Source organism: Lactuca serriola, chromosome 4, assembly GCF_051521515.1.
Source record: "Lactuca serriola cultivar US96UC23 chromosome 4, Lser_US96UC23_V15, whole genome shotgun sequence".
Taxonomy (NCBI): domain Eukaryota; kingdom Viridiplantae; phylum Streptophyta; class Magnoliopsida; order Asterales; family Asteraceae; genus Lactuca; species Lactuca serriola.
In genome coordinates this window covers 185892843-185906222 of record NC_136411.1, presented here as the reverse complement: position 1 = coordinate 185906222, position 13380 = coordinate 185892843, and the positions used below count along the sequence as shown (strand labels likewise).

Below are 13380 nucleotides of genomic sequence, written 5' to 3'. Positions count from 1 at the left end.
GCTACATGTTGTCCTAAGCCTCAAAAGACTTAATGTGAAGCCTTAATGAATCGAATCTACCATTTGTTTCTTCCAAACTAGGTTGTTAAATTCACATTAGTCACGAGCTACCTTACTCTTCTCATCTTGAGTTAAGAGTTATTTGTTTGGTCACATTCGCATAGCAGGGGTACATCTACTTCTCTAGAGCCACCTTCACTTTTCTCCATTTACTTTCATACTCATACATTTAACCCTTGAGACTCTCAACTATACCACTGAGGTTTATGGTAACAAAACATTTGAGTTAATGATCATAGCTTCGTTCACCACAAACTAAGTGAAACCCAACATCCATCACCCTTAAATGAATTGACGGTGAACCATTGAAAGTTCTAGATTTTTCACATTTGTGGATTGTGCCACGAAATCTCTTTTTCTTTTTGCGTGATCTTTATGAATTTTTCTCAAACCAAGACTTTTCTACCAGTAAGATCCAATTTCATTTTTTTGAGATTTCAAAGTTTCGCTTAGTCACTAAAATAATTCCAAGCCTACTCATTCAATTGACTACACTGGTCACACGAGTACTTTATTCAACCCTCGCACTTATATAAAGTTCGTTGTTTGATTGAAGATTTAGCCACCTTTTCAGCCTAACTTTAAAAGATTTATTTCATTGTTTCTTAACAAACATATGATCGTACTTCAACGGGAAACCACACAAACACTTCTTCGTCTCTCTTGACTTAGATGGGAGAGATTTGTGCCCAGGATCCACAATTTCATGTCTTTATTGACATAACTTTAGTCCCACTGTTATAATTTGCTTTATTTCCTTATCTTTGGCACACTCTTGCAAGAAGGTCTTTATGATTTTCCAAAAGTCTAGTTTGTCACACTTATGGCATTTTTCAGTTTCGCAGATTCACTTTTATATGCACTTATGAAGTTTGTTTCTCAAAAGCGAAAGGTCATTATTTTGCAACATTTGGGGATAACCATTGCTGACGCGGGTATTTAAGATAGGATTTTGAATTAAAAGGCGCATGGAATTCAAATCGGTTCCTGTTCTGACGCCACCTGATGTCACCTGATAACCTATCAGCCGCTATAGTTGTCATATCACGTTTTTCTAGGAGTCCAATAGGGGTCATCATGCAATCGTCACTTGGTTTCTATCTTTCACTATAAATAAAGCTATTCATCAACGATTCAACCTTTACCGCTCTCAAAGATTTTACGAACCTTAAACGACGCTTTCTCTCTCTCAACTATCCATCTCCTTCTCCAACCTGCAACAATGACTGACTCTTCCTCCATTCAAGAACAGACTGCTTAGTCATCTCCTCACTATCAAACAGAATTAAAACCCGATTCTCGACTTGGCTCCGTTAAAATATGATGCATACATGTTACCAATCATCGAATGCCTAAAGTACTCACCTCTGTTCATTGCTCTGACCAAGGTCGAATGTGTTCTGATGTCGCTAATGTCCAAAGCCTATTCTACAGCCGCCTACATCAAAGAGGAGAAAAGAATTGCCTTTGAGGTATTTAACAAGAAAACTTCACTCACAAAGGCTAGGTTTTTCTCTCTTCATGGGCTTGCTCATGACGATTCAATGGTCAACCCTGATTCGATCTCCATAGCTCAAATCATCGATATGTTCTATCAGATGGGGTACACATATCCCATCCCCTCTATCACTAAGTTCAAGAAGCCAAACCTTCCTCCACTGTGGAATGGTCTCTTTACCCTTCTTTTCAAAGCATTTTCTGAAAGAGTCAGTGGTTCAGATTGCACGAGTAAATCCTTCATGACGATCCTCTATGGCCTCTACCATGGGATCAGCCTAGACTATGGTTCAGTTTTGTGGGCTCAACTGGTGCAAAGCACAAACTCCACTACTCGCCACAATAAAATTTCCATGGGTCGATTTTGGACGATAGTAGTATAGTGGGAAAAATGTGAAGCTCAACATTCTCGTCATGGTAGATTCGTTGATGTCTTCAATTTCTACCTTTCACACTCCCAAGATCATCATTGCGGATTACTCTAAGTTTACTTTTGTGGGTTCAATTCCTGAGTCCATGTACAGGTGTGTGTCGGGGGAAAGCAACTAATTGGGGAATAGAAGAAACGTACATCCTCATGACCAAGACTCCTTACTCCTGAGATGCAATAGACTTTTGATGAGGTTGATAAGGTCAAGAAAGGGGGAAAACTAAAGCAGACGAAAGATGGTCCTTCTACCCTAACTCTGCCTTCCAAAAAGCAAAAGACAAAAGGCGATTCGTCCAAGCCTGCTCCATCGTCTTCAAAGCGAAAGCAAGTGAAGAAACAAGTTCGTAAGATTCGCATCCCTTCCTCAACTTCATTTGAAAGAGAATCAGATGATGCACATCGAGACTAATCTGAAGATGATGTCAACTGAAAAGAATAAGAGGTAAATTTCATCCCATCCCCTCCACCATCACCTACTTCCACATCTGTTCCGATTACAATTGCACCTTGCTCACCACCGGTTATCACTCAACCACCTGTTACTACTGAACCACCCACTTCTATTCCTCAACCACCACCCATTTTCACTGAAACAACCACTACTACCACCACATGAGAACCTCCTGTTAATGTCAACGCATCTGATGCGGGAGCAAATACTTCGGGTTTTGCAACTACTACAACTACATCTCTGATTTCTCCTCAACCTCAACATGGTTTTGATGACTTTCTCGGGGCCGAGGAACTTGATTTTGATACTTTTCATTATAGTCCGTTCTCGACCCAAGAAGAGAGTGATGATGATGCCCCTCTCACTCAGAAGCATCTCAAAGATTTGAACGCGAAGCTGGATACTCTACTGCCTCCTCAAGCCAAGCCTTCTCTGAAGCAGCAGTTAAGAGTATGCTCGATACTCTGGTGAAAGAGAATGTGGCGAACCTTGCACAAGAAAACAAGGCTGTTGAGGATTCCACTCTTTCCAGTCACCAAGCGACCGAAAAAGTCGATAAACTAATCTCGGAAATGAAGACATTTATGACAGAGCTTCATACTGTAGTTGAAACGAAGAAGTTTATGCATGAGTTCATGCTTGCTGATATGCCCGATCTTAATCCTCATGATTGGATTTTGTTACTCAACTTGCTGCTGACTGAAGAGCAAAAATATGAACCCATTCTGGCTCACTCAAAGCGAATGTTGGTTTCGTATGTATATATATATATATATATATATATATATATATATATATATATATATGAAGTAGCGAATATCGAAATTGAAATAGCTAAAGTTCTGAAGCGAAAGCTCACTGTCAATCCGATTGGAAAAGCTAGTGATATGAGCGAAATGAGTATGGGTAACATTGATATTGTCCACTTAACTGTGATGTTTCAGCATGGGACTGATGTTCCTAGAACTTTCCAAAAGTGCCTCTTCGCTTTACCTGAAAAACACTTGTTCACAACCTGCCTATAACATATTTTGGAGATCGTCAACAAGTGTGGCTTGAATGATGCTGCTGCGAAGAAGGACTTCAATGATATGATTTGGTGGTATATCTTGTTTCACAGTACTTTTCTCGCTGTTATACCCAAGCTCTCCAAGACAATTAAGAAGCCTCAGCAGTGAAGCATCTCTCGCTTCAATTGATGCAAATGGGGAGATTGTTGGGTATTAAAGTTGCGTCATTGGGTTTAGTATTTAGTCCATCTTGTATACGGTTTTGGCCCTGTCCATCCGTCTCATTTATTAGGGTTTAAGTATTTATAGTGCATGCATGCATAGTAGACAGTTAACGTTTTTGCTAAGATATCTTTTGTAAACCCTAACACGCCTTTACAGTTGAAATTCTTCATCGAGTTCATCTGGGGCGTGAGTTTTAATCATTCGGTATTTGTTTGATCATCTATGTGTTCTTTACTTACCTGTTTGAATCTAATCGATCATTCAAGGATTTTCATCCTAACACCTATATACTAGGATACATAACACAACCTTGTGGGCAACATTGGTTCCTTCGATCCATGAGTACAGTGAGGAAAACTCACCTTAATATTCGAAACAAAGCTGAACTGAACATCGCTCCAAATACCAGCTCTGCAGGTCACAAAGGTCTAGAAGGTGTAAAGATGAATGATGGTGAGGCTTGAATTCTGAGATGATGAACTAGATGTTATTCCTCTCGTTCTTCTTTTCTATAAATCACCAAAATGAGCTCAAATGAACTATGGGATGCTAGTTCAATGAAGAGTATTAGGAGGTGATAGAGGCTGAGGGTGGGCTAACCCTATCCCTCACTTCCTTTATATATGAGGAAAAACCGAAAAATCAGGGTATGCCTCACAACCAGGTCTCATGTCATGACCCATAATGGCTCATGTCGTGAGCCTCAAGGGTGATGCGCTTTTTGAGATGCCACGTCACATCGTGACACAGAAGTGCTCACAAAGTGACATAGATTTGAGCTCGAAAATATATTTAATAACTTAACAAGATGAGTACCTGAACCGGGTGTTACAATTTCCCCCCACATAACTTAGACTTCGTCCTCGAAGTCTGGTGCTACGAATAAATCTAGTTAAAGCTCATGCATCTCAACCTCGGGTTCCCACGTCCACTCGGAACCCTTCTTGTGCTTCCACTGGGCCTTGACCAAAGGTACCACCTTGTTGTGCAAGGCCTTTGTCTTCCTATCCAAAACAACCACCAACCTTTCAACATAATTCTCGTGCTCAATGACCTAAATGTCGTCCATGGGAACTACCACTGACTCACTAACTATACACTTACGAAGCTAAGAAATACGGAAGGTGCTATGAATCTGTCTAAGCTCATCAGGTAAATCCAATTGGTAGGTACCTTGCCTACCCTAGTCACTACTCGGAATGATCCAATAAACCGGGGACCTAACTTTCCCCTCTTCCTGAAGTGTATAACACCTTTCCAAGGTGACACCTTCAATAAAACGATATCCTTGACCTGGAACTCTAACTTGGATTATCGTCTGTCGGCATAACTCTTATGTCGGCTCTGGGCCATCTGCAATCTCTATGTGGTCTGTTAGATGAGCTTTATTGTCTGGAGAACTACCTTAGTCTTCCCCATGGCCTTGTAGCCGACCTCTCCTTGGCGTATTGGTGTACGACACTTCCTCCCTTAGAGGAGATCGAAAGGCGGTGCACTAATACGAGAATGTTAGTTGTTGTTGTAAGAAAACTCAACTATGGGAGGGTAGGAGTCCCAACTCCCTCTGAAATCGATGACGTAAGACCTCAACATATCCTCGAGCATCTAAATGGTCCGCTCACTCTGTACATTAGTTTGAGGGTGATAATCAGTGCTAAAATATAGTCTCGTATTAAACTCCTCATGACACTTTTGCAAAATCGAGAAGTAAACCTTGTAAGCATCCTTATGATCTTTCCCAAAAAATTGAACTTCCTTAAGCGCTGACAGAACAGACAAGGAATAGGAAGTAATGCCAAATCAAACATTCTCAGGCTAAAGTTACTTAATTATGTACAACTATGATGCACACACTAAGCCATTGCAGTAATGATGCCAATTTCATACAAGAAGTCCTCCTAGGCTATTAGGCATCATACATCAAACAATTCTATCATGCAATTCCTAAAGATACCTAGCTTATCACTAGCATGTAGCTCTATCATGATCATTATAATTAAATAACAATATGGGTAATAATATACTTTCTGCTCCGGCTGATCGTACACCTCGTGTCCTTTTCTGGTTACCTTTGAAAATGACTTTTGAAAACTATTTTGGAATATATTTTAAAAATTATATGAAAACTTTTACAGATCTTTAGTTTGAGTCTGGATTCACTCAAATGCTCATCTAATTCTCTCAAACTAGAGCTCTAATACCAACTTGTAACATCCCACAAATCACGATAAAATTTTTAATTTTTAACTTAAAAGAAACCATTGTTTTTAACCAAAACCATATCAAATTAAGTGTCAAATACAAATATTCCCAAGATCATTATATCATAAAATCTCCCAAAACATATCATCGAAGGATGTGTATGATCACGCCTTCGCCTTGCCCCAATCATTCGAAGTACCTGAAACTTAAACTTAAACTGTAAGCCAAAGCTTAGTGAGTTCCTCCAAAGTACCACACACAACCATACAAATAACAGCATGCATACATGAGCTTTCAGCTTGGCTGGACTGCCACATCGGGCCTACAGACTATCTGGACCGCTCTTAGAGACTTCAAAATGAATGGACCGCCTACAGTATATCTGGACCGCTCTCCAGGCCTTCAACCTGACTAGACTGTCTCACAGGCCTTTAGTCTATCCGAACCGCCTTATGTATCTTGGCCTTTAGCATATAGCAAGACCGCCCCAATCTAACCGACCATAACACATCAACATATACCATAACAATAAATAGCCAGTAAATACAAGTAGTCCTACAAATCTACCAGTCTAACACATACCCAACAATACAGGTAATCATTCAGATCTACAAATCTAGCGCGTATTAGTAATCATTAAGTAATCATACAAATCTACCACATACTCAGCATAACATTAATCAATATAACAGGATATCAAATCTAGTGGGCCGACCTTGGAACCTTTGACCCACAAGTACAGTGAGGAAAACTCACCTTAGAGTCTGAAGAAATAGCCAATTAGGTATTTTCTCAGAATATCAGCTCTACCCATCACCTAATAATCAAATAGTGACCAATCACAAATACAACTAAAAAATACCCAAAATAACCTTAGGTCAAACTTGGTCAAAGTCAAAAAGTCAAAAGTCAAACTTGGTCAACACAGCTGAGTATGCTGGCGTACTCAGCTGGTACGTGAGACATACTCGCCTTGACCAAAATTGGGTGGATGACCGCGTACATGCATCATACCATTTGGTACGCCCAACATACGCGTCTGGCCCCTTATCCTTCTAATTAGGAGCTTAATCCTTAAGCTCTTTTGCCCAAATTCCAGATCCAAACCGCAACTAACGTCCTAAACCATAAAATTGGAAACTTTATGGTCTTGCATAGCTATTAAGTGGTAAATACCAAAAACCCTAGCCACTTAACCCATTAAGACATCCAAACTCATGCATGGAAGGGAAATAATGATCAAGACAACATTTTTATGCTTCTAAACACTCCAAAATGTATGAAAGGACCAACTTAGATGGATTAGAGTAACCCATACTCAACATACCAAACTAATGGGACTAAAAGAACACAAACTTCATGGCTAAACTAGATCTAAGCATAATTCTGGATCCAAGGTGCTCCATACTTCTAGAATGATCTCCTCTTCTTTCTTCTCCTTCAATTTCACCAAAACACACACACCATGCTAAAAAATGCTCTCAAATGGATTACAGTTTCCAAAGGGGGTTGAGATGGGGCTAGAGGTTGATGAAAGGAAGAAGACTTGGGGCATAAGGATATTTAAATAGAGTCGAAACCCTAAAAATTTGGGTTTAGGATCCTGCCACGTACGCTGTGCGTACTTAATATACGCCCAACATACGTGCCCCTTGCCCAAAATTTACAAAAATGCCACTATGGGCCAATTTGCAACAATTCTCAAACATAAGGGTTGGAAATGTAATTTACCTTTAATAGGAATGTTACACCAAGATGATGTGCATAATCACGCCTTCGCCTTGCCCTTATCCTTTGATGTATCTGAAAACCATAAAATCAAATTGTAAGCCAAATCTTAGTGAGTTTCCCCCAACATACTCCACACGATAATAGGAAGTACAATACATGCAATAGGGTTTGTTGGCCTATGGCCTCAAACGATCCATCCAGGGTTTGTTGGCATATTGCCTCAACGCACCCATCTAGAGTTTGTTGGCTTACAGCCTCAACTCAACCATCATGGGTTTGTTGGTCCACTGTATGACGTAGTAGAACCTCAACCCAATCATCCAAGCTTTGTTGGCCTCTTGCCTCAACCCAACCTCCACTATCTCGACATATGTAACATATAACAATAATCGGCAAATACAAGTATTCATACAAATCTACCAATCTATCAGGTGACTACAACATAAGAGCATCCTATATACCAAGATACATAACTCAACCTAGTAGGCCGACATTAGTGCCTTCGAACTAAGAGTAGAATGAGAAAAATTCACCAAAATATCCGAAATACAGTTGAACTTAACGCTGCTCCAAATACTGGCTCTACATGTCACAAGTTTCCAGAACGTGTGAAGATGAATGATGGTGAGGCTTGAATGTTGAGATGATGACCAACATGCTCTTCCTCTTGTTCTTCTTTGCTAGAAATTACCACAAATGAGCTCAAATCAACTATGGGGTGCTAAGGTTTCAAGGAAGAGTACTACGAGGTGATGGAGGTTAAGGGTGGGCTAACCGTAGCCCTCACTTTCTTTAAATACAAGAAAAACCCCAAAAATCAGGGTTTGCCTCGTAGCCAGGTCTCCATAAGGGCTCATGTCGTGAGTCTCAAGGGTAATGCGTGTTTTAAGATGCCACTTCACGTCGTGACACACAAGTGCTCACGACGTGACCTAGGTTTGAGCCCCAAAATTTATTTAATAACTTAACAAGATGAGTACCTGAACTGGGTGTTACATGGCTTGAGTTTAGAAATATGCATTCTTGGTCGCTTTTAAGACTTAAAGACTGGATCTTGGTTGTTTGGACCATCCCCAATGGATAATTTGGAAACTTCATCCATTATGAAGCTATTAGGAACCATGTCTGATGATATGAGTTCTCGTCTTTAAAGATTAAGCTCTTAATGAAGAAAAATCTTTCTGGACGAAACCATGACGTGGCCAAGGAATGCCCACGACATGGTGGCACGCTGCAACACGTTTGTTTTATCTGGACATGACCATGGCGTGGCAGAGGAATTGCCACGATGTGGGTGTCATCTAAGTTAACTTTGATGAGTGACTTTTTGACTACTTTGCCTTTTGGTCAAATTGGGGTAGAATTGAGTATTTGATTAATCACTGGTCTCGATTTGACCCTAGGAAGCTTGGGTTGCCTGTCTGTTGTTGAGCTTCTACCTAGTATTTTATGTGAGTCTTCTCACTATACTATGTAGGATGCTAGTTGTCTTTATGGTACTTACATGGAAGACCATGAGGGTAGTCCATGGCAGTTGTATGAAAGACCACGTAGGTAGTCCATGAAACTTGGATGTAAGACCCTAGGGGTAACCTATGACATTTTAAGGGAAGACCATAGGGATAGTCTATGACACTTGGATGTAAGACCATGTGGATAGCTCATGACATTGGCATGTAAGACCATGAGGGTAGTGCATGACATTTCAGGAAAAGACCATAGGAGTAGCCCATGAGAATGTATGTATGGTATTTTGTATTTTAAAGAACTCGTCGAGTTTTGTGCTTATAGTTTATGCTTGAAATGTTTTAAGTTTTCTTATACTCTGATAAATATTTTTGAATCAAATGGTTTTATTAGATATTTGATGTTGTAATTGAAAGAAATGCCTTAATTTTTAAATGAATTTTTTTTTTGAAATTTTGAGACGTTACAATAAATAAGTAATTATGGATCATATTTTGATAAGGAGTTTCAAATAAATAATTAGAAACAAACTTATTAAAAATTTATTATTTAACCAAATAAGTGTTTATAATTTATACTTATTCAACCACTATGTGCTTATTTATTGGTGCCAAACTTAAACAAACAATTCAAACACACCCTAATTAGTCCTAAATTGATAAAATATACTTAATGGATAAGAACTTATTTGTAGATAAAGTGATGTTGAACTTTTTTTCACCGTATGAAATGTCTGTATCTTAATAAATTAGTAACTTATCCTCATAATTAACATTGATAACTGAATAACAATTAACAATTACCAATATTTTAACAAAACGGTTATGCGCGATTAAACCACAATAAACACCATTAAATACGTTAAATTAATGTTTTAACAAAACGGTTATGCGCGATTAAAACACGATTAATAAACATAATTAATTCCATCTAATGCTTGATTACTTTTCGATCATACATTTGCAACTGGTCCAATTCCAGTCGCATTTGAACGCTTCTTAATCCTGAGTCTCTTGCATGTTTCCGTAAACATTCTGCAATTACCAAGTATATTTTATCATTAGAATCTTCACTCAATTAAAAATATTGTGACAAATAACATGCTAAAAGAATCACTTTGCGGTATTATAATATGTAGCTCGATAATCCGTCAAGAATGTACGTATTTCAGAATCGATGTTTAAGAGTCTGTTATGTATATATAATATAATATCAAGAAAGGGTTGTCATGACCCAAAATATAAACGAACTTATTGATAACTAGTAATATTCAAAAAATGTGATTTTAAGACATTATATATATATATATATATATATATATATATATATATATATATATATATATATATATATATATATATATAATGTCTTAAAATCACATTTTTTGAATATAAAAGTTAATTAAATTTATATTTCTTTTATGTATAACTTGTCATTCGATTTACCAGTTTCTTGAAAGTTACAATAAAAAAAATCTATAGGTGAGATGGGTATTCGAGTACATCCCAACGTATGGACAAATTTGTCATTTCATCAACATTTTCATCTAGAGTTCTCCTTTGTCGGCAACGAGCATAGCTACTCAAGAATTTAACGCCAAAAAAAAGGACATGCTTAAATTGACATTAAAGCCACTATCGTTCGTACAAAAAATATTCATAGTAAATTAACAACTTTACACTAGGTTTGACAATAATATTTATTTATGCTATAAAAACGATCACTGTTAAAAACAAATCTGGAATCAAACCCTTCCAAAAATGATATTGCATTATGCTCAACAACTCAAAAGAAGCACTTTTTAAATAGATCTAAGAGTGGATGCTAATAAAGCTAGCTAGTTGCATGTGCATGTTTACTAACAATTCATAGCCACATAAAAAAGTGGCAATTTAGTTTTGTATTTTAGAGCATATAATTCACATGTACAACTTATAATTCTATTTTTAAATTTATATATTTGTTCCCAGTTAAACATTAACTTTCAATTTATTTAATTAAAACATCTTTTCAAATCTCAACACATCTATACGGATAGACCACGTATCCTTTGATAATCATGGTCTTATTTTAATTAAATATTTCTTAATATACAAGGGTGATGATAATAAGGCATCTTATCTTTTTAGACGTTTCATTGACATTTTTATAAAAATCAATCTATAATTAACTATTTATAATTAGCTTTTTCAGAAAACAATATAATTTCAACAAATAAAAGTATTTTAAAAATTAATTAGGTGTCTAAATATTAAATAAAAATATCTTTTTAGCCAACCTCCATTGTAAGTGGGTCGAATAATTTTTTAGGTTAAATAAAAATGGGTAAACAAATTAAAGTGTCTAATGTGTATTGATTTAATTTTAAAATTTTTTATTAAAAAAAGATTATTATTATAGCTAGCGCATAGCTTTTTACTCTACATAATTAAATAAATTCATCTCGATACATGCCTAAAAACTATACATTTCGATCGAGATACTATCTCAACTGTTCATTCTCATTTTACACACTTTTAAAAATGTTTGAGAGCTATTTAGTAGACCAATTATTGAATTTTTGAAGGTTGGGATGGAGTCTATTTGACGACAAAAAACAATGATTAATTTAAAGAGAATAAAATAAAGATTGGAAAGTGAACTTACGACCAAGGGACGTCTCCCACAAGCATCCAGTCTCTATCTTTGTCTTCATATATTGCTACGTATTCACAACTCTCGCTTTCTTCCTTCATTGCTTCACCTACGAGTTTTAGATTTCTCTTCTTTGAATAAGTTATTTATTATAAGCAAAAAAACAATATCAGTTTTGTATTTTAGCATGCAGACTGTTTCATTCTTCATTCATATTAAAGATGAGCGATGTAATATAAAAGAAATAATTAAATTCTTTTGGATGCAATGCAAATCCAATAACCTTTTTATTTTCTTTGTAATTTAATTAAAGAAAAAAGACCTTATATTAGACTACTAATTAAACAAAATTTAGTTAGTTTTGCAGAATGTTTATGAAATTTAATTAAATACCATTATATATTTTAACTTTTTGTTCCTAATAATTAATTGCTAATCTAACAATATATTTCGCAAGTGCAAAAAATTCTCTAGTAAATGGTATATTTTTTGTAGTGTATCGAATGAAAACAAACATGGTATTATAAGTATTACATGAACGAACGCTTTTTTATGAGTATTATATTTATGAAAGATGAAATATGAAAAGGATAATCAATATTGATGTTTTAGCTAATAATTAAGGAAATTTATAAACGTGAGAAAAAGTGTACCAATGCCATAACAATCGAAGAGCTTCTCAAGAGCCATTCCTAGATCCGAATAGCACTTGAAACAACTCAAATCAATCTTTCGAAGAATCGGTGCACCATCCATGCTTACTTTCACGTACAACTTTGTCACTTCACGAATGCTTTTCTTCCTAAACACACACACCGGTGGCCACCCAACCACCTCATCCATATTCCTATTCTTCCCACAACCACCATCGCCGCCACCACCACCACCATGAATGCTACCCGAAAATGTCCTCTTCTTTTCACCGCCGCTGCCACCACCTGGTAGACCTAGCCTAAGTTCAGTAATCTCTAGCCCTAGTCCTTGAGATCCCATGTCTATGTTCTTTTTAGGGTTTTCAGAGAAAGAAGAGGAAGATGAGTTACATGTTTTTAATTACAAGTGGATACTGGTTATATATACATAGACACATAAAGACGACATGGAAAGAGCAAAGGGGGGTCGATCATGTTCGTGGTCGGTCACATGAAGATGAGGGTGGGGGTGCACTATTACTATAATTCAACCAACAACACATTAACACTAATTAAAGGCCGGCAAAGATAGAGGAAAGAGTTGGGATATTAGGCAAGATCATCGTAGTGTTTCTTGATTTTTGGTGGGTTTGATTTGTGGCCGTTGGATATGAGGTTTGGAGACAAACCATGTGATCTCTGCCTTCTCAAACACGAAGCTTTTCCGACTAAATCTTGTAAGCCATTTTCCAAAGTAAGTAACCAGTAAATACTCCACTTTCTTAAATCAATATATATATATATATATATATATATATATATATATATATATATATATATATATATATATATATATATATATATATATATATATATATATATGTGTATGTGTGTGTGGACATTCTTTTGAGAAGTCATAATTTGATCAGAACCCTAAAACTAAAGATGTAGTGTTATATCAAAAATTTAATGGCTTAGATTAAAAGTGACATATTTTTAATTATAACTTAATTTAATGATACTTTAAGCTTTTCTCGATAC

General features: G+C 36.6%; 1 protein-coding gene across 1 annotated transcript; it reads right to left on the bottom strand.

Moving 5' to 3' along the window:
• Nucleotides 1-9905: 9905 nt before the first annotated feature.
• Nucleotides 9906-13109, bottom strand: LOC145103033 (auxin-induced protein IAA6-like). Its single transcript, XM_079040568.1, has 3 exons — nucleotides 12361-13109; nucleotides 11720-11816; nucleotides 9906-10107 (listed from the first exon to the last, which is right to left on the bottom strand). Exons 1-3 carry the CDS (start codon nucleotides 12698-12700, stop codon nucleotides 10026-10028), a joined length of 519 nt encoding a protein of 172 aa, XP_078896694.1. The 5' UTR covers nucleotides 12701-13109; the 3' UTR covers nucleotides 9906-10025.
• Between the last annotated feature and the right edge of the window lie 271 nt (nucleotides 13110-13380).

What these genes read in the sequence shown, in the direction of transcription:
- LOC145103033 (XM_079040568.1), bottom strand. Translation starts at nt 12,700, where the DNA reads ATGGGATCTCAAGGACTAGGGCTAGAGATTACTGAACTTAGGCTAGGT. An exon ending in CTTCGATTGTTATGGCATTG is followed by an intron (nt 11,817 to 12,360) that starts GTACACTTTTTC and finishes TAAAACTCGTAG; the next exon opens with GTGAAGCAATGAAGGAAGAA. An exon ending in GTGGGAGACGTCCCTTGGTC is followed by an intron (nt 10,108 to 11,719) that starts GTAAGTTCACTT and finishes TGGTAATTGCAG; the next exon opens with AATGTTTACGGAAACATGCA.